This window comes from Galeopterus variegatus, unplaced genomic scaffold (assembly GCF_000696425.1).
Source record: "Galeopterus variegatus unplaced genomic scaffold, G_variegatus-3.0.2 Scaffold525, whole genome shotgun sequence".
NCBI classification, from domain to species: Eukaryota; Metazoa; Chordata; class Mammalia; order Dermoptera; family Cynocephalidae; genus Galeopterus; species Galeopterus variegatus.
Genome location: NW_007726636.1, coordinates 425312 through 445753, shown reverse-complemented (window position 1 = coordinate 445753; position 20442 = coordinate 425312). Strand labels below are relative to the sequence as shown.

Sequence of the window (20442 nt, the reverse complement as noted above, 5' to 3'; positions counted from 1 at the left end):
GCGCGGCGGTGCTCCCGCCCGAGGGTTCAGATCCCACATACAGACCGGTTCCCGCTCACTGGCTGAGCGAGGCGCAGGAGCAGCACCAAGGGTTGCGATCCCGTGCAGCCAAGGTAAGCAGGCAGCTGCCTGGCAGCCCAGCCAGGGCTCCACCTTCACTCCCAGGTCAATGCCAGGAGGCCCAGCAAGGGGTCTTCAGGGCCAGCTCCAGCCACCTGGTGGGGCTGCCTGGGATCACGGCAGAGGGGGGATGTGGGGAGCGAGGATTTAGCCTGCAATTCCCCCGCCAGCATGGTGAGGAGGTGTCCCCGGCAGCCAGTGACCTGGCCATGGTGCTGACCCGTGGCCTGAGCCTTGAGCACCAGAAGAGCAGCCGGGACTCGCTGCAGTACTCAAGCGGCTACAGCACTCAGACCACCACACCCTCATGCTCCGAGGACACCATCCCCTCCCAAGGTAGGCCAGGAGGGCTGCAGTCCCTGCGGGCTGGGAGAAGGTTACTGGGCCTCACTGTCCCTTGGCCCCACCCTGCCAAGGACACCCATGACTCCACCGCACAGGAGGGCCCTGTCCTTCCCTCTCCATGTCTACCCTGGGCTGGTGGGATCTCGGGGGTACCCGGGCTCCAGGCTCACTGCCTCCTGGGCCCACCCCCAGGCTCAGACTATGACTGCTACTCTGTGAACGGGGATGCAGACAGCGAGGGCCCGTCCGAGTTCGACAAGTCGTCCACCATCCCACGCAACAGCAACATCGCCCAGAACTACCGTCGCCTGATCCAGACCAAGCGCCCAGCCTCCACCGCCGGGCTGCCCACTGCAGGGCTGCCTGCAGCCACCGGCCTGCCCTCTGGCGCACCCCCCGGCGTGGCCACCATCCGCCGCACGCCCTCCACCAAGCCCACCGTGCGCCGCGCCCTGTCCAGTGCTGGCCCCATCCCCATCCGGCCACCCATCGTCCCCGTGAAGACACCCACGGTGCCCGACTCCCCAGGCTATGTGGGGCCCACACGGGCAGGCAGCGAGGAGTGTGTGTTCTACACTGACGAGGCCGCCTCACCCCTGGCGCCAGACCTGGCCAAGGCCTCCCCGAAGAGGCTCAGCCTGCCCAACACAGCCTGGGGCAGCTCGGCCCCCCCGGAGGCGGCCAGCTACCCCGGGGCAGGGGCAGGGGCTGGGCTGGCGGCCGAGGATGACGAGGAGCAGCAGCAGCAGCAGTTGGCTGCCAACCGCCACAGCCTGGTGGAAAAGCTCGGGGAGCTGGTGGCTGGTGCCCACGCCCTGGGCGAGGGCCAATTCCCCTTCCCCACTGCCCTGTCGGCCACCCCCACAGAGGAGACGCCCACCCCACCCCCTGCCGCCACCAGCGACCCACCTGCTGAAGACATGCTGGTGGCCATCCGGCGCGGGGTCCGGCTCCGCAGGACCATCACCAACGACAGGTCGGCGCCCCGCATCTTATGATGGCGCCGCCCCCCCCACCCTCTCTGGCCCCAGCATGAGCAGGCGGCCTGGTCCCGGCCACTCAGAGCAAAGACACAGCCAGGAGAGAGAACGGAGTCAGGGAAGAGGCAAAGCCACTTTATGGAAGGGGACACCCGCAGTGACATCCAGCACTGAAACGGGAAGTGACTTCTTTAACAAACCTGGCCAGGATGGAGCCTGCAGGCTTTGGGCTGGTTTTGGAACCTGTTTTATACTTTTCTTGTCTACTCTGTTCCTCCTCTTCCTGCCTGTAGGCCTTTTCCATACCCTAGCGAGCACCAGAGCCATGCCCCCTGCCACGACAGTGGCCAGGCCAGCCTCGCCACCAGCCCCTGGCCAACTTCTCCATGGGCTGGTGGTGCTCCAGCTCTTCCTTGAATGCCGGCTCCCTCCTGTCCCCTGGCTGAGTCCCCCTCTCCTTCCCTCCTGCCTTCTCTGCCTTTCCCAGGTTCTTGTCTGTCTGGGAGGCAGGGTGGCTGTGGAGGGGATGGGTGGCCATCGCGGGGGCAGGCGCCTGTTCGGCTGAGGTATCTGACTTGTGGCTGTGGGTTGGGGAAGCAGGCTGAAGTTGGAGGGCGAGGCCTGCCCATGGGGGAAGGGCAGGAAGTCTCGGGGAGGAAGTCCAGGGGAGGCTCAGGGGACCCTAAGGTGGCCCCCACCTCCCCCGTGAGGCATGGCTGGAGTGGGGGGTGGCAGCCTAAGGTGGTCCCTCCTCCCCCATGAGGTGTGGCTGGAGTGGGGGGCAGCACAGGGCAGCCCCTCAGGAACAGGGCAGCTGAGAAAAGCGTCAGAGGCTTAGGGGTCACCTGGCCAGCCACACGGGCACTGCATTCAGATGTCCAGTTGTCATCTGGGCACATCGAGACTAATTCTGGTGGTACTTTGGGGTCACAGTTTCAGCCTCCTTTGCAGCTGGGGGCTGGAGCAGTAGAGGGTGTGGGGGGTTTTATGAATATAATAAAATGGAGCTGACTCTGGACGAGGTAACGGGTACAGGGTGTATGTCTGCGAGTGCCTAAGGGACAGGGGGCCCCACTGTGGCCTGGTGGCCGATGGCAGGAAGAGATAGGGGAATTGGCTCCTCAGAAGCAGAGGAGCATAGCCAGGCTAAGGTTGAGGGTGCCAGGGCAGGGGCAGGGAGTGAGTCTGGGAAGACTGGCTTTGACTCTGTTGCCAGAGGAGATGCCATGCCAGTACGGCCCCCGCTGCACTCCCGGGCGGGGGCGGGGTGGAGGGTGCCCTCCCACTCCATACACCAAGTCAGCCAAGTCTAAGCAGGTAAAAGCATGTGAGCCTAGGGCGAGCGGAGGGTTCCTGGTAGTCCTACGGGGCAGTCGAGAGGCAGCAGGGCTCAAGGGCTTCCCTGGGGGTCGGGGCAGCTGGCTGTCCTTGGTCTTGATGGATGGAGTTGGTCAGATCCTCGAGCTCAAGCTCGAGCTCCTGGGAGTTGTGCCATGAGCTGGGATCCTGGCAGGGTAACCAAGGACGTCCCTGTGTGGACAGAGCCCCCACTGGGCTCCCTGAGGGCTGATGGTGAATAGCCCCTTTGAGTCACCCAGCCCACCAAGCTCAGGCCAACACCAGAGCCCCAGGGGTGGGTGCCAGGAGACCAGGCAACCAGTTTTGGGAGCCCTGGGTGGGACTTGTGCTGCACCTTCTCCCCAGGGCTGTGTCAGGGCTTGGCCCAGGTGGGCTGATGACACAGGATGCAGGACGTGTGACAGGAATGGTGTGAGGAATAGCTGCCAGGCTGTGGGTGGCCCTAGAGGCCTCGCCCTGGGGGTAGCTGCACAGGGGCGGGGCACCCTGGGCCCCCCAGGCTGATGGGGAGGGAGGCAGGGGCTTCCCAGGGGGTGGGTGGGTGTGGCCCAGCTCCTCGCTCTGTCTCCCCCTCGCCTCGGAGCCCCCCATGGCTGTACATACTCTCCATCCCCTCGACCATCCCCTTGACCACCCCCTCGCTCTCCCGTCGATTTAGTGACCACCTCATAGGCCCACCCCCTCGGGATCCGAGCCAGCCATCCCGCATCACAGACTTTGGTTTGGGGACTTCTTTACGTTGGTTTTATTTTTCATTTTGTACAGAGAAATATTCTTTTCAAAAGCGTCTTTTGACTGAAGTAACTTTTCTGGTGCTGTTAACTTGTTCCTTTTTTTTAATTTATTTTCCCACCCCAGGCTGCCCCTCCTGGTTCCTACTCACCCCTTCTCCCCCCCGCCTTCCACCCCATTCTTCCATCCCATCTGAACCATTTTCTTTTCTTTCTGTCTGTTTTTGGATAAATTCTCTCCTCCCTGTCCCCTCCACCCCATCCTCCCCTTGATTTAAGTAGTCACTGCTACAAGTAACAAATGCACTGTGAAGATTCCAGTATTAATAAAGTTGTACTGTAATTAACACCCCTGCCTCTGCCTGGCTTCCCTGGACGGCTGCTGCCCGCCTGCCCCCGGCCTCTCCCATCTGAGATCCTAGCTGCTTGGAGCCAGGACTAGGACTCCTGGAGTCTCAGGTCTGAGTGTCACAGGGCAGGAGTGGCCAGGTCTTCGGCCCAGACTGGATCTTAAATGCCTCTGCTCTGTCCCTGCTGGGGGGTGGCTGGGGACAGCCAGATGGTGGGAGGGAGGATGTCCTGGTCACTGCCAGGGCATCAGCCCCAACATCCCCAGGCCTGCTGAGGCTCCAGGGGCTAGAAGAAACCAATCCTTAAATTCCCTGGGAAAGGCTGGTCCACTCCAAATCCCAATCTGCCACCCTCCTCCCACCTCCTCCAGGTTCACCCTCACAGATGCAAACCAAACCAAACCAAACAAAGTGGACGTTTAATAGAAAAAATAAAAGGAACTGGAAGAGCATCCACTTGTGGCAAGATGTGGCACCGGCACTGGCCTCTGCCTGGTACTCCGCCTCGGCCGGACTGGAAAGCCTCCGTGAGTCTCGGGTCGCTGCATCGTCCCCCATCCCCACCCGCCCATCAGGCACAGCTCTCGCTGCTGCGGCACAGGAGCTATTCAGCACCCTCTCCAGTGGGGGACAACCAGGAGGGGCCGGGAGCGCTTCCCGTCCACCTTCAGGTCCCCCAGCCTCAAAGGAAAAACACCTTCCCAGGGTTCCTGGCCGAGGGGCTTCCCACCACCACCTGGCGAAGTCTCAGGTCCAGTAGACCTGTGGGGGCTCGTCCAGCAGCACCACCCAGGGTCACCATGCCAGCTGCTCAGGGCAGGAGGCCTTCGGCCTGTGCCCCGAGCAGCTTCACTGAGCGCAGGGAGCGGGGCAGGGAGGTGGGGGGCTGCCGGGGTAGGGGGTACAGCGGGGCGGCCACACACTGCAGCGAGGGCTCTGGGCCATGGGGCTGAGGTCTTGGCACCTCACAGTCCTGCCAGTTTAGGACGGAGCTTTGTTTACCTACAAGGGACAGAAAAAAAAAGAGAGAGAGAGAGACTGCAGGAGTGGTCGAGACCACCCTCCCCCCAGACCGAGCCACATGCTCTTGGCATCTCGACTTCCAGAAATGGCCTGTAGCCCTGGGAGTAGAGGGCATGCCAGGAAGGCACCCGCTCTGCCCGCTGAGCTGGGTCTGGTCGCCGCCTCCCACCCCAGCCCCTGCACAGGCCGCTCCTCACAGCAAGAGCAGTACAGCAGCTCCATGACCCGGAAGCAGTTGTCCAGCAGGGCCTTGGGCCGCACCAGCTTCAGGCTCAGCCCGGGGGCATTCAGGACGGACAACACCGCTTCCACCTTGGGGCTGGCCTCCACATCCTGGAAGGGAGAAAACCGTCAGGACCAGCGAAGAGACAGTGGGGTCACACCACAGGAGAACCGTGGTGCTGCCGACCTGGAGCTGCCCAAAATCAAGGAAGAAAGACTTGACTTCCTGTGACCAGGAGCCCATGAGCAATTTCTCACCTTCTTCCTGCAGACACAGGGAGGGTCCCAGTCGCCGCCCCTCACCCAAGCACAACACGGAGGCTTCTGCTTTTCTAGCATTGGAAAAATGACCACAGGGTGCAGGCCGGGATGGGGGAAATTGGGGCATCCTTGCTCCTCCCACATGAGGAGCCCCTGACCTGGGGAAAACTACCCTTCAGGAAGCGAAGACCTCTGTTGACCCCCAAGAAACAAGAGAAGACCTCATGAGAAACACTGAGGCACAAGTCACACAGGCAGGGCCGGTGTCCAGTTCTAAGCTCAGGTGGCTTCTCTTCATAATATGTACCAAACAAGAATATGTGGGGAGCACTGGGGCAGTGAGGGAGGAAAGTCCCTGAACAGGCGGCCAGGGCCATTGCAGAAGGCATCATGGGGAATGTGGGGCCTGGGCTGGGACAACCTTCCTGAAGGAGGTGACAGCCCAGGCAAAGTGTCCTAGGCTGATCGGTGTCTCCCATCCCCCTGCAAAAAGCTACCTCCCAGCCCTACCCCTTGGCACCGTGTGACCCTATTTGGGACTCCAAAACTGTGAGAGAATAAATTCCTGTTTTAAGCCACCCAGTTTAGGGTAATTTGTTACAGCAGCCCTAGAAAACTCATACACAAAGGTGGAATAAGGATGGCAGGAGGAAAAAAGAGGCACAACCCCAGGGCCCCCAGAACCCAGCTGCCCAAGAGGTGTGTCCCCACACCCTGATGCAGGGCCATAGCCCTCGGGGCCACAGTGCCATCCAGAGACACTCAAAGTGAAGGAGAGCTGGGTAGGAGACCCTCTTCCAAAAGCCTCAACAGGAAAACAGTTTGGCAATTCCTTAAAAAGCTAAACATAGAGTTACCATACAACCCAACAATTCCACTCCTAGGTATATGCCCCAAAAGAATTGAAAACAGGTTCTCAGGTATTTGTGTACCAGTGTTCACTGCAGCATTGTTCACAACAGCCAAAAGGTGGAAACAACCCAAGACAAATGGATAAACAAAGTGTGGTATATACACAACACGGAACATTATTCAGCCCTGAAAAGGACCGGATGGCTGGCCGGACAGCTCAGTTGGTGAGAGAATAGCCTTATAAGACCAAGGTCATGGGTTCAGATCTCCGTACTGGCCAGCCACCAAAAAAAAAAAAAGAGAGAGAGATTGCAGTTCTGACATATTCTATGATGTAGAGAAACCCTGAAAACATTTCACGACATGAAAGAAGCCAGACACAAAAGGACAAACATTGTGAGATTCCCCTTACATGCAGGACATAGAACAGGCAAATACGAGGGCACTTCAAAAAGTTTGTTTAAAAAAAATGGAAGTAAAAGATCATATGATCCTTCCATGATCTTTTCGAAGACCCCTTGTACATAGAACAGAAAGCAGATTACAAGGGGCCAGGGGTGCAGCGAGGTGGAAATGGGGAGTGACTGTGGAATGGCTACTTTTAGTTTCTTTTCGAGGTGAGAAAAGAGTTTTGGAAATGGGCGGTGGCGATGGTTGCACAACACTGTGAATGTAATTAATGACACTGAATTGTATACTTAAAAAGGTCAAAATGGCAAGTTTTATGTTATAAAATGTGCTCCCTCCTGCACAGCCCCCAAATCTTCACCTAGGACCTTGTTTTTGTTTCTGTCCTAAGGAAACAATGACAGCAAGGGGAAATATGGTTCAGGAACAGAGCAGAGCCCAGAATCCAGGCAGCGCTGCCCTGCGCAGCAGACAAGCAGGCAGAACGAAGTCATCGAATCAGAGTTTTAAAGCTGGATATGATTTCAGGCTTCACTGCAGCCCCGTCCCTTTTACAAGTGATGAATCTGAAGCCCAGAGGCGAAACAAGCCGTTCACAGTCACCATGGGCAACAGAGCCCTGGTGCCCAACCCCCAGGCCAGTCTGCTTCTGTATGACACAGCCCCTGGGAGATTTAATAGAAAAAGAAGTCTGAAGGGTGGTTTTTCTATCAGTTAATCCATCTTAAAAGCTAGGTCAGAGACTACTGACATTGTTAGAGAGAAGAAAGATTTAACAGCTGGTTAAATCTGAATAATAAAACATACCCGTATGTGCAACACTTTAAGCAAAAGAGTCCAGGCCCAGGTCAGCTCTAGCACACATCTTGCCCATGGGCACAAAAGAGCCACCAGGAAAATGGTTGGGTCTCCAGACCTCTGCAGGAATTGTGTCCTGGGAAAGTTCTAGGCAGCTGTAAAAACAGTTGCTGGTCCCTGAGCCCTCCTCTCACGGCAGCTCACAGCTGGGGTTGGATGTTCTGGCTGGCGCTGGGCCTTGTCAGCATGAGGCCAGGTAGCCAGCTGAGCAGTGCAGCAGATGGGCCCGGGGAGGGCTGGCGGGTTGGGCAAGATAGCAGGAGGGTTGGGAACGGGTCCCGCGGCACCCACTGTCCTGCGTGGGCAGTGATGATCCTGCCACCTAACTTTTTAGTATGACTCAGAGAATATCTGTGAGGTCTCAGATCGGTCCTCCTGAGTGGAGGAAGAGGGGGACCTCTTTTTTTTTTTTAATTAACTAATTTTTATTAATTAACTGAAGTCCACAGCTTACATTAGGTCCACACTCTGTGTTGTACAGTTCTACGGGTTTTGACAAATGCATAATGTCAGGTATTCACCATTATTCCCTCCTCTCTCTCCTCCAAAGGAACCTCATTTCTTACATGCAGAAACCAAGTCAGAAGGTTCAAGGATCCATGGTGACAGAGACACAGCCTGGAACAGAGTCTCAGGGGCCTCTTCTGCCCCACCCCCAGCCTGGCTCACACGGTCATCACGGTGGTCATCACCACCCCCTCTTCCCTCCACAGTCTCCTTTTTCTGCACCCCTCCCCTACTCCTCCCACCCCTCAGGAAATGCCCGAACTTTCCATGCATTCACTTCTTGCCTCGACAGCCTTAGCCGTTGAGACTCTCACACACACACACACACACACACACACATTCACACACACACACTCAAACACACACACACACACACCCTGCCTGCCCGCACCTCTGCATAGCCCACCTGCAGGCCCTGCTGGACATCAAGCAGCAGCGTCTGCACCTCCTGCAGGTACTTCCAGGACGGGTGGTCCTCCAGCAACACATCCTGCACCGACTCAGTAGCACTGAGACTCACTAAGACCCACAGGTACCGCAGCTCCCGCTCACTCACACGGGCCTTCTGCTGTGGGGACAAGAGAAATCACTGGAACCCCTGAGACACTGGCCTCTCAGCTCTGACACTCCCCACACACACATAGGGAGCAGAGGTCCAGGCATCCACTGTGGACGGTGGCAACCTTGGGCCTGGGCTTGCTCGGGGGGCCAGGAAAAGGGCCCTAACCAGCAATGTGACCTGCCAAGATCAACGCACCTCCCAGGCTGGGGCCACAGTGTCACAGGAGGCAGGGGGCTCCCCAGCCCAGCAGGAGATTCTCACCAGCCTGGTGATGTTGGCGATCCTGAACACCCCCTCATAAGGCACGCTGATCCTGTAGTTGATGGGGAAGTATTGTTTCTGGGGGTACAAGAACAAACCGCAAGGTTAGAGGCAGAAATGGCTTAGTCTCCCCAAGCTCCCGGATGAAGGTTGATAAGCAGGAGAGGCCCCAGGCCCAGCCCTTCAATGGCAGAGGTGGCCCTCTACAGAGGAGGTGTGCCTGGCCCCCAACTGGGACAAAGACAGCTCGCTTTCCTCTGGGACACAGGGAGGGTGAAACAGGACACGTGGTTTCTAAGGCAGACGTTTCAGGCCCGGGAGAGGACGTGCTACTTCAAGAAACACATATTATTTTGGTGGGGTGGAAGATGTCCTAAAAATTATTATGGTGATGGCTGCTCAACTCTGTGAACATAGTAAAAACCACTGAGTTGTGCGCCTCATTTATTTTTTGGGCTGCTGAACAGTACAATGATGGCTGCTCAACTCTGTGAACATAGTAAAAACCACTGAGTTGTGCGCCTCATTTATTTTGGGGGGCTGCTGGACAGTACAGTCCCATCTCCTTGCCCTTGCTTGCTTGCTTGCTTTTTTTTTGGCGGCTGGTATGGGGATCTAAACCCTTGACCTTGGTCTTACAAGGCTGGGCTCGAACCAGCTGAGCCAACCAGCCAGCCTGAATCGTAGGCTTTAAATGGGTGAACTGGTATGTCAGTCACATCTCAATAAAGCTCAGAGCCACGCAGGTGTCTCCACTGTATGAAAAGTAACGAATGTTCCAGTTTCTAGGTCTTTATCTCCCGCACTAAGTGCCTGGGGTTCCCCAAAGGGCTCCTGGAGTCCATTTCTGTGTCATAGAGCAGTGCCACGTGGAGAGGGATCAAAGGTCAGCTCAAGCAGGAGGGGTGGAGGCCCCGGGAGATGGCAGGAGAGGGGACAGTAAGTGCAGACAGGCATGTGGGTTGTGTGTGGAGAAAGGTGGAGAAGGGGTAAGCTCGGGGCTGACCCAAGTCATGGAGGGGTCCCAAATGTCCAGAGCCCTGCGCCAGGTGAGCTGTGAAGCTTGGGAACAGGGACGCAGTGGTGCCTGTGTGAGTACCATGTACTGAAGCCGGTTCTTGTACTGCAGCTTGTCCCGCAGAAAGCCGGTGACGGCACACTCCTCATTCCGGGTCAAGGGCCACACCTCCAAACCCTCGTTTCCCAAGGTCATGCCAAGGAGGATCCCAAGATCTGTGGGGCACACCGGGCAAGAGCACGTGAGCCCACACCCCGCGTCCACACTGCCCCGGTATACACGGCGCTCATCCATTTTCACGGGTTACGAGTACTGATGGGAGAGGCCACAGTGGGCACACAGAGCCCTGAGAAGGACTTCCCACCCTGAACCCAGGATGCTGTCCCTGGGGTCTAGGCTCCAGGACAGCAAGGACAGACTGGCATGAGCAGCCCAGGTGGCCCATGTCCACCCCACCCCTGGCCTGAAGAGCTCCCCAGGAGGTCTCCCCTGGGCTTGTCTCCAATTCTCTCCCCCTTGCCCACCCCATGGGGCAGGCACAACCTCAGCCCCTCCTCTAGGGGGGACATGTTTTCAAAGCCGGCTGCGGGATTTTCCCTCCAGGGATTCAGGAGATGTGGATGACTCTTTGGTGACCCAGCTGCTTTCTTCCTTGCTGTATCTGACCTTGGCATCGCTTAGTTAAATGTACCAGTGAGTCTCAGCCCCTCCTGGTTTGGTTATTCTGGGATGCTAAGCAGATCTCACAAAGACTATTCCTGCAACACACGAGCGCGGCCTTTTGAAACATCACCAGCATTTACCACTGGGGGTCACTGTGACCTCAAAAACAGCCTTCGTGGTTCCCCCATAACAGAACAAACAAAAAATATGAGAATTTCCAACAAATAGAATAAGGGTTAAGTCGATCCTAGTAGAAAGTACAAAACAAAAACAGGCAAGAGATGTGTCCAAAAAATCAACCTCACCAATAAGATAAAGAAATGTGCGTTAAAACCATCAGATGCCATTTTTTCATCTATTAAAATGGAGAGGTTTTTGTGTTTTTGTTTGATTTGTTTGAATGTACTTGATGCTGGCAAAGTCGTGAGACAGGAGTTCTGATCCTGGAGAGCAATTCGGCAATTTTTGTTATTAATGGACTTATAACGTCCATACCCTCTGACCCACTAGACTCACTTCTAGGAATAAATTGGAAGGAAAACAAAAAAAAGAGACATAACCAAATTGTGGGTAAAGACTTACACCACAGCATTATTTTATAATAGTAAAAATCTGTAAATGGCCTAGATATTCTATTATAATGATTGCAGCCAATAAAAATCACATTGTCCAAGAATGCTTATGATACGTTTATGAGGTGAGAAAAATATGTGCAATGCACTCTGTGAAGTTTTAAAGAAAGCATGATTCAACACTGTGTGATACGTGGCATACATCGTATGACCTGAATTTTGTCAATTATACAGTATCCATGTGTGGTTGGAAAATGTGTTAGAAATTCATACCAAATCTCTGTGGGAGATTTTTATGTTCTTTATATTTTGTAGGATATTAATGATCTTTTTTCTTTCTTTTTGCAAAACCCAGGCCGGCTGTCTCCTCCCTGATTCACCCCTGATTATGAGTAGGAATTACTGATGGATTTTCCCTACTCACTTCCTCACACCTAGGAAGACTTTCGTACTCACGATCCCCTTCCGCTCCCTGACCTGGGCCCCACAACCTGTTCTCTGTCCCTTCCCCACCCACGTCTTCCTCCAGACCCACCCTGCTGGGTCCTGCCTTTGCTCCTGCTGGAGCCCTCAACTGGGATCCTCAGGTCTACTCAGGCCCTGTGCCCTGTGTGGGCGGCGGCCGGCCAGCCCTTCCCCTTGACAGAACTCCAATGACCACGTTTTCTGCAAGGTCGCAAGTTCGCAATCCATCTCATACTTCCTTCCTCTCTCCCTCTTCCCACATGCCTGACACAGTGTTGGGCCAAAAGAACAGATAAACACAAACCAAACTAGCGAGTGCCCCTTCAACATCTGCTTGCTCTCTGTCTTGTCTCTAACTCACTAACCCTCTCAGCTTGGCACCCACCCCTGTAGGTCAAGGTCATTCCTGCCTGCAGGGTTTTATGCTTTGCCCTGTCCTGGGCATCCTCTCACACTACAGATGGAGACTCTTCCCCCTCATCACCCGGCATGCCCCCCCAGGGTCTCCCCTGCCTACACCACCCCCACCATCTACCCAATTCACTCATTACCTTGACCAGACAACTTTGCCCTTAGCATGTGAATCCATAATGCTGACAACTCCAGCATGGTCTGGTTTACTGAGCACTTCACACGAGAGTTTTGGGATTTACCTCGAGCAGTTGAAACGGGATCAGGCAGCAGGATCCCCTGGGGAGCTGGGTAAAGCACAGATTCCCCGGCCCCACCCCAGGGCCTCTGATTCACCAGGTCTCAGGCAGGGCAGGAGAATTTGCCTTTCTAACAAGTTCCCAGGTGATGCTGCTGGTCTGGGACCGCGCTTTGAGAACCAGGGACCTACAGCAACAGCTGCAAGTTGAGGTCCCAAGGGCCACATCTGGTCCACAGGGATTTCACATAAAAATCCAAATTCGCAGGGCAGGAGAATTTGCCTTTCTAACAAGTTCCCAGGTGATGCTGCTGGTCTGGGACCGCACTTTGAGAACCAGGGACCTACAGCAACAGCTGCAAGTTGAGGTCCCAAGGGCCACATCTGGTCCACAGGGATTTCACATAAAAATCCAAATTCCCATCTTTTCTTTAGAAATCAGTGTCTCTGTCCACACTGGGTCTTCCTTCCCCTGTGGCAGTCACCACTGGCTGTCCACTCCACCTCCCAAGCCCTACCCCAGATGCTCTTATCTGTGCCCTGGTCTGGGGCTTTCAGGGCCTGGCAACTGTGGCCTCAGGGCAGGGATTGTGTCTCAGGGTGCCACCGTGCCTCTCAGCCTGGCACAGGTGGGCACAGGAGCTGCCCCAGAAACCCTGCCCATAGATGACCTGCCTTCCCCCAAACTGGGCAGCATTCCTCTACATCTGCAGCCCGACCACCATTTCTAATTTTAAGCTTCTTTTCTACTGCCTCACCTGGAGAAATAGGCCAACAATGGGGGGCCAGGCAGGGACAGCACAGCTGCAAACTCAGGACCACTCTCCCCCCCGTTGCTCTGCACCCCAGGAGCCCCAGAGCCAGTACGACACCTGCCCCCTCTCCCTGCAGAGATAACCCACAGGACAGAAGAAGAGGCTGGAGAACAATCAAGTAAGAAGCTCTCTTCCTGGCTCCCTGGCCCAGGGTTGGGGTTTAGGGGGACCTGTCCCCTCCCTCAGCTGACCCTTCGTGCAGTGACAAATGAGGCTTGTCACTCCCACCCCCAGCAACCAAGTCTGTGCCTGTATAGTGTGTTGAACAGCATCCCCCCAAATTCATGCTCACCTGGAATCTCAGAATGTGACCTTATTTGGAAATAGGTTCCTTGCATGTGATTAAGCGAAGGATCTCAAGATGAGACCATCCTGGATTTAGGGAAGGCTCCAAATCCAATGACTGGTGTCCTTGCAGGAAGAGGAGGACAGAGATACACAGAGGGAAAGGCCATACAAAAATGGAGGCAGATTGGACTGATGCTGCCACAAGCCAGGGAACGCCAGGAGCCACCAGAAGCTGGAAGAGGCAAGGAAGACCCTCCCCTAGAGCCTTCCGGGGGAGCGTGGTCCTGCTGACACCCTGATTTCAGACTTCTGGTCTCCAGAACAGTGACAGAATAAATTTTCTGTTGTTCTAAGCCACCCAATTTGTGGTCACTTGTTACGGCAGCCCAATGTCCCCCAGCGCCCAGCCCCTCTGGCTGCAGCCCCTGCCCTGCATCCCCTCCGTCTGCCTCACCTCCAGCCAGTCCTAGCCAAGTCCTAAGATCTGCCTCCCAGAGCTTTCTCCCCTCTGCCAGGCCTTTTCACTCTCACCTGCGCCTCTGGAGCTGACCCTCATTCCCTCCTGCAAGGACACCTGCAATGCGATTTCTACAAGCATCGCCAGCCTGATCTTTAAAAGCAGAGGAACTTCCAGCCACGACCCTCACCACCAGCTCACAGACCCTGCAGGCTGCCTGTTATCTGGTGAGGTAGACACGCTTTGCCTGGCCTCCAAGGCCTCGGCCAGCGGGGCCCAAACCCGCCTTCCCGCCTGGCCTCTCACAGTCCTGCCACTGAGCCTTCGCTCACGCTGTTCCCTCTGCCTGGAGCAGCGGCCTCACTGCCCTGCCTTGGAGGCCACTTCAAGTGGCACCTCACCCATGGCTGCTTCCCCTGCTCCTCATGACTGCAAGTGTCCAGAGCACTGGGTCTGCCTGGGCCCTTCCACCTGTTCTGAATGTCCTGTCCCTCCACAAGGGCCCCGGGGACCCAGCCCTTATCTGAATCCCTCGCAGGCTCAAGGCCTCTGCCTCGTTTATGCAGCAAGTAGTTCCTGAGCTCCCACCTCCATGCCAGGCATTGGAGACAGAGGCACGAGACAGACCAGGTCCTTGTTGTCATGGCAGTGACTTTCCAGTGGGCACGTGGGAGGCAACAGAAAAATATGTTGAATTTGAGTCAGTTAAAGTGAATCCTGGAGTCTGACGGGACCTTGGTCTGGCCTCCCACCCAGCCCACATGGAGGCTTCCAGAACCTTTTTTTTTTCTGTCCTCATTTCAACTTATTTCTCTTTTTACAGACAACACTCTTACCTCTCTGCTTTTTAATTTCGTTCCTTTACTGAGGGAGGGATAGAGAGGACAGGCTGCCTTCTCTGGGCACCTGGCCACACTTCTCCCACGTGTCTTGGGTCCCTGGCACTTCCACCAGTCCTCACCCCATGCCCACTGGCCACACCCAGAGAGGCTGGAAATCCTCCCTCTGCCACCTACTGTACTCCTAGCACCAACGAGTCTGAGAAGGTGAGATGCTGCCACCTACCCCCATGGCCTGCCCCGTCCCTGTGACCACCCACTGACTGTGCCCACGCAGCCTGAGCCTCACGCCCAGCACGCCCGTCCAAACCTGGGATCAGCTACACACGGGGCAGAGGGCAGCCTGGGAGTCCCCGAGGACGCTTGCAGTCAGGCTGGGAAGCATCTTCATTTCTCACCAGCAAGAATGCCCTGGTTGTCATGGTTACGGAAGAGCCTAGCTCTGGGCCAAGGCCTCTGGGGCAGGTCCCCGGGGACCCCCAGTACTCACAGCGCAGCCAGGCGAATCCCTGGAGCATGGTGGTGTGCTCGGTTCCCGGAGAGCAGAGGCACTGTCCCCAGTGGTGTGTCCACAGAGGTCCGAGCAGGCCCTACATGGTCTCAGGTCAGCAAAAGTGGCCACCAAGTCAGGGAAGGGCTGGCCCCGGAGGAGCAGCCGGGCAGGGGAAAGAGGGCAGGTGCTCCTGGGGCAGCAGCTGCCCTTATCTGCCTGGCAGGGCAGAGGACAGCTGGGGGGCGGTGGCTGTGAGTCCCATTGCGCCCCTGGAGCTGGTCTGAGACAGAGGCCTTGGGTCTTCCTTCCCGAGGAGGAGGAGGAGAGAGTCCCTAGCAGGCCCCTCGGAATCTCTGGCTGGGTTGGCGCTTTCTCTGATTTCTCTGACTGCAGCGGCTCAGTGTGAAATCTGGCTCTGGAGAGAGAAAGGAGGAGAGAAACCGATTATGTAAGAGCAGCGCTGCCACTCAGCCTCCAGCCACAGCAGAGGAGCCACCACGTACGCTGCACCCACTGCCTGCGCCAGGACCACCACCCTGGCTGCTGATGACACGGGACACAGGCTCACACTCAAGAAATGACCTCAGAGAGCATCCGAGCAGCAGCCCCGCCCCAGGAGTGAGTTACGGTGACAGAAGCCTTGGGCCTGAACAAAAGCAGGACTAAGGAATGAACAGGCAGTGTGGGCTCACGCACCGAGCAGGCTTCCTGAAGGAGGTGACATTCTAGGGAAGTCCGTGAATGGCTCAGGCTGCAGGCGAGGCTTAAAAAAGCAGCAGCAGGTCATCCAGCCCCGCTCACCTTCGGACTTAGTCCCACCCTCGTGTTTCTCCACATCTGCCTACCCTGTGAGTAGAGTTACCAGGTCAACATCGGGCATCCAGTTAAATGTGACTTAGGATAAACAATGAATACTTTTTTTAGTATAATTTTGCCATGAATAATTTTTTAGTATAAGTACATTCCAAATATTGCATGGAACATACTTATGCTAAAAAAAGTATTCATTGTTTACCTGCATTTCCAAATGAACTCGAAGTCCTTATTTTTTTTTTTTTTTGCTGAATTTGGTGACCCTACAATACTAATGGGGTAGCTCTTCCTGAGAGCTCACTGTGTGCCAGACCCAGAGCTAAAGACTTTATATTCACTGAATCCTCATAACAATCTTATGGGAACCATAAAATCTCATTTGATCTACGAGGAAACTGCGATGCAGAAAGGTTAAGACCCTTGTCCAAGTTCACACAGCTTGTCAGAAGTGTAACAGGAATTCAAACCCGGCCTGCTGGTGGCCACTCCTGCAAGTCACCATCCACGTGGGGCTCAGCGCTCTCATTCGGTCACGTCATCCGTGCCTCGCTGACTCTGCAAGGTATGGACGGTTGTCCTCATTTTGTATACGAGGCTGAGTTGGCCAGCGGCAGAGTCGGCTCTAAAATTCAGTCTCTGACTGGGCTCTATCCCATCTCCTTGCCCTCCCCCCATTTCTTCTCTGCTCAGGGGAAATGGCCACAGGTTGATGGCTTGAGGGGAAAGTAGGTGTGGTTTAGGGGTCTTCTCCTTTGTGGCATCCACGGCCACCCCACAGAACATGCCGGAAGTGCTGGCCCTTCCCCTGGGAGGTCCCCAGCAGGCAGGCACGGCTCACACGGAGAAGGTGGGCTGCTCACACCCACCTCGTGTGGAGTCTGCCGTGGGTCTCAGCCCGGCCACCGCCTGTCCCCCTCCTCCAGCTCACCCCTGCAAGCTCCTGGCTATTTTCCAGCCTCACCACACACACTAATCAGCTGTAACTTCCAGTTGTCATCAATTTGGGTTTTGTTTTCTTTCAGGTTTATTGAGGTATAATTTACCTTTTTAGTGCCCAATCCTAAGAATTTTGTCAAATTCCTAGAGTCATGTAACCATTACAATAATCCAGATATAAAATATTTCCACCTACCCCAAAAAAATCCCTCCTGCCACTTTGTAGTCGTCTCCTCCTCCTGCCCCGCCCCAGGCAACAACCTATCTGTTTTCTGTCCCTGCCTCCCCAGCACGTGCTGTCGGTGCAGTCACAGGGCGCAGCCTCTGTGTCCCGCCTCCTTCACGATGTAGGCTGCATTTGGGACCCAGCTGCACTGTCGCACACATTAGCAGTTGGCTCCTTTTCCTTGCTGCGTAGTATTCCATTGTACAGACGGACCACTGTTAGTCCAGCCACCAGCTAAAGGGCATCTGGGTTGTCTCCAGTTTTGACGACTATGAATAAAGCCCCTACAAGCCTCCACATACAGATTTTGGTGTGGTCAGAAGTTTCCATCTGTAACTTCCAGTCGTGCCCTTTGGAGCGTCTGGACTCTGCGTGCCACCCACAGCAGGCCGACCAGTGGCTTCCTGCTCCTGCTGGCCACCAGCTGCATGTCCCTTGGCTCTCTGCTGTGCACGGAACTGTGGCACCACAGCCCAGGCCTCCCCCCACAGGCACATACCAGAATCAGGCACTTTCACTGAACCCTTTTGGAAGCCTCCCCACTCAGAAGGGCCCCCAGCACTGGACCCCCTCATGCTTCCTGGACAGAGAAGCCAAGAAAATGGGAAATAGGGTCATGCAACCTTCATGCCACACCTGCACAGAGTCCTGACCCTTGGTGCCATCTGTGTGGTCCACCCCTCAAGCCCCACAGAAATGGCAGAAATGCGAGAAAGCCCAGGGAGGACACAACGTGGGAGCTTCCTGATGACACAGAAGCCAGAGCTGGGGGGCAGGAGGACACCAGGCTGCCTGCAGAGGCCCCAGAAACAGATGTGTCCCAGAGGCCTCAAGGACCCTTCCTGGCAAATGAAGCCAAACTAGGGGCCTGCGAACCATCTGCCTCCAAAAGAGTGGACTTCCCTGACCCTGAGAGGACCCGGGCCTGCCCCCTCTCTTTCTCTCTGTCTCTGTCTCTCTGTCTCTCTCTCTATCTCTATCTCTCTACCTCTATATATTTCTTTGTCTCTGTTTCTTTCTCTGTCTCTTTCTCTGTTTCTCTGTCTCTTTCTCTCTCTCTTTCTCTGTTTCTCTGTCTCTCTCAGGGGTGGGGATGGAGTGGGTGAAGAGTTTGAGAACACACGTTTCACACCACACCCTGCTCTGCCCGTGGGTTTACCCCCACGGCAGGCATTGGGAAGCTCGTACAGGGAAAAGTTGTGCAAGAAAGTAAATTGGCATAGTGTCCTACATAGTTCAGTGGTTCATATGGGTTGAATTGTGTCCCCCAAGTTTTATATGTTAGAAGTTTGGGGCCAGCCTGTGGCTCACTCGGGAGAGTGCGGTGCTTATAACACCAAGGCCGCGGGTTCAGATCCTATATAGGGATGGCCGGTTAGCTCACTGGCTGAGTGTGGTGCTGACAACACCAAGTCAAGAGTTAAGATCCCCTTACCGGTCATCTTTAAAAAAAAAAAAAAGAAGTTTGATCCCCACTGTGACTGTTAAGAGGGTGGGATATCCTATTATAATAATTGAAAGGTGGGGCATTGAAGAGGTGATTAGATTCTGAGGATCATTCCCTAATGAATGCTTTAATAATGGTGGTCATGGGTATGATTCTGAGGGCTTTAAAAAGAGAGCACATGAGAGTCTCTCTCTCTCTGCTTCTGCCGTCTTGCAATGTGATACTCTGTGTCACTGAAGCCACCACCAAGGAAAACCTCACCAGGTGCATTCTCTGGACTTGGGACTTCCCAGCTTCAGAAACTGTAAGCAATAAATTTTGTTTTCTTATAAATTACCCAGTTCCAGATATTTATATTCTAAGCAACAGAAACAGACTAATACAGCAATATTGGTACCAGAGAAGTGGGGTGTTGCTTATAATAAATACTTGAAAATGTGGAAGTGGCTATGGAACTGGGTGTTGAGGAGAAGCTGGAAGAATTTGGAGGAGCAGGTTAGAAAAAGCCTATCTGCTGGCAGGAGTTTAGAAGACAATAAAACCAGAGAAAATTTGGAACTTCTTAGAGACTGGCTAAATGGTGGTGAGCCAGAATGTTGAAAGAAATATGGACAATAAAGGCCATAATGAAGAGATCTCAGAAATAGAGGAGTTTATTGGAAACTGGGGCAAAGATCACCCTTGCTATGAATTTGCAAGGAACTTGGCTGCATTCTGTTCATACCCAAAAGGTTTATAGAATGTGGAACTTGAAGGTACTGATCCAGAATATTTGACAGAAGAAATTTCTAAGCAGCAAAACATTCAGGAAGCTGCATAGCTACTTCCAGTGCCTACACTGAGTTATGGTGGCAAAGGCATGACGTAAAGCCAGGATTTATAATTAGAAGCAAAGTGTAAAGATTTGGAAAATTTGCAGCCTGGTCATGTGGTAGAGAAGCAGAGAGCATTTTCAGGAGAAAAATGCAATGGTGTAGCCCAGCGACCATTTGCTAAGGAGATTAGTACAGAAGAAAGGGATTATCAAGAGAAGGGAAAAAAGACCTTGAAGCCATTTCAGAGATCGTGAAGGCTGTGTCTTCAATCACAGCCCCAGAGGCCTCAGGGAACAGAAATGATTTTGGGGAACAGGCCTAAGGCACCCTCCACAGGCTCGCCACACAGGGCCACATGAGGAAGCTGCTTCCAGCCCAGCATCCTGGCTGCTCTGGCTACTACAGCTGTGGCTAAATTGGCCCCAGGTGTGGCTGGGCCTGCAGCTTTGGAAGCTACAAGCCAGAAGCCTTAGCAGTGTCCATGTGGTGTTAGATCTGCAGGCTTGCAGAATGCCAGAGCTGTGGAGGCTTGGGAGCCTCCACCTCAATTTCAGTCAATGTAAGGAAAAGCCTTGGGACCCAGGGAGAAATCCGTCACAGGAGTGGAGTCACTGCAGACAGACTTCACTAGAGCAATGCCAAGAGGAAATGTGGGATCAGAGTTGCAGTGGAAAACCCCCACCGCTGCCATGCCTAATGGAGCTGTGAGAGTGGGACCACCATGGACACCCCAGAACTAGAGAGCTACCAGAGTGCAATGCTAATGTGCAAAAGCTAAAGCATCACTTCAGACCAGGAAAGACAGAGAAGTACTGCCCGAGGACTTGGGGACCCAACCCCCACACCAATGTGCAGAGGATGTCAAACATGGAGTCAAGACACATGATTCAGGCCGGCCCGTGGCTCACTCGGTAGAGTGCGGTGCTGATAACACAAAGGCCACAGGTTCGGATCCTATATAGGGATGGCCGGTTCGCTCACTGGCTGAGCGTGGTGCTGACAACACCAAGCCAAGGGTTGAGATCCCCTTACCGGTCATCTTTTTTTTTAAAAAAAAAAAGAGGGGCCGGCCCGGTGGCGCACTGCTATAGTGCGCCGCTTGGGAAG

The 20442-nt window shown here is 54.7% G+C and overlaps 2 protein-coding genes across 2 annotated transcripts in view; one reads left to right on the top strand and one right to left on the bottom strand.

Annotated features, from left to right (window-relative positions):
• Positions 1-1463, top strand: part of MTSS1L (metastasis suppressor 1-like) — a 19437-nt gene extending 17974 nt beyond the window's left edge. The window contains exon 16 of the mRNA XM_008569719.1: positions 658-1463. Coding sequence (XP_008567941.1) covers positions 658-1463 — 806 coding nt within the window. The remainder of the gene's footprint in view (positions 1-657) is intronic.
• Positions 1464-4282: 2819 nt separating this feature from the next.
• Positions 4283-15465, bottom strand: IL34 (interleukin 34). Its single transcript, XM_008569717.1, has 6 exons — positions 15096-15465; positions 9939-10072; positions 8840-8917; positions 8423-8584; positions 5106-5241; positions 4283-4887 (listed from the first exon to the last, which is right to left on the bottom strand). The coding sequence occupies exons 1-6, from the start codon at positions 15121-15123 to the stop codon at positions 4697-4699; spliced, it is 729 nt and encodes a 242-aa protein (XP_008567939.1). The 5' UTR covers positions 15124-15465; the 3' UTR covers positions 4283-4696.
• Positions 15466-20442: the final 4977 nt, after the last annotated feature.

Excerpts from the sequence above, each read along its gene's own strand:
- IL34 (XM_008569717.1), bottom strand. The coding sequence starts at position 15,123 with ATGCTCCAGGGATTCGCCTGGCTGCGCT. Across the intron at positions 8,918-9,938 it reads AGAACCGGCTTCAGTACATG|AAACAATACTTCCCCATCAA; the intron begins GTACTCACACAG and ends TTGTACCCCCAG. Across the intron at positions 4,888-5,105 it reads GCTGCTGTACTGCTCTTGCT|GTAAACAAAGCTCCGTCCTA; the intron begins GTGAGGAGCGGC and ends TGTCCCTTGTAG.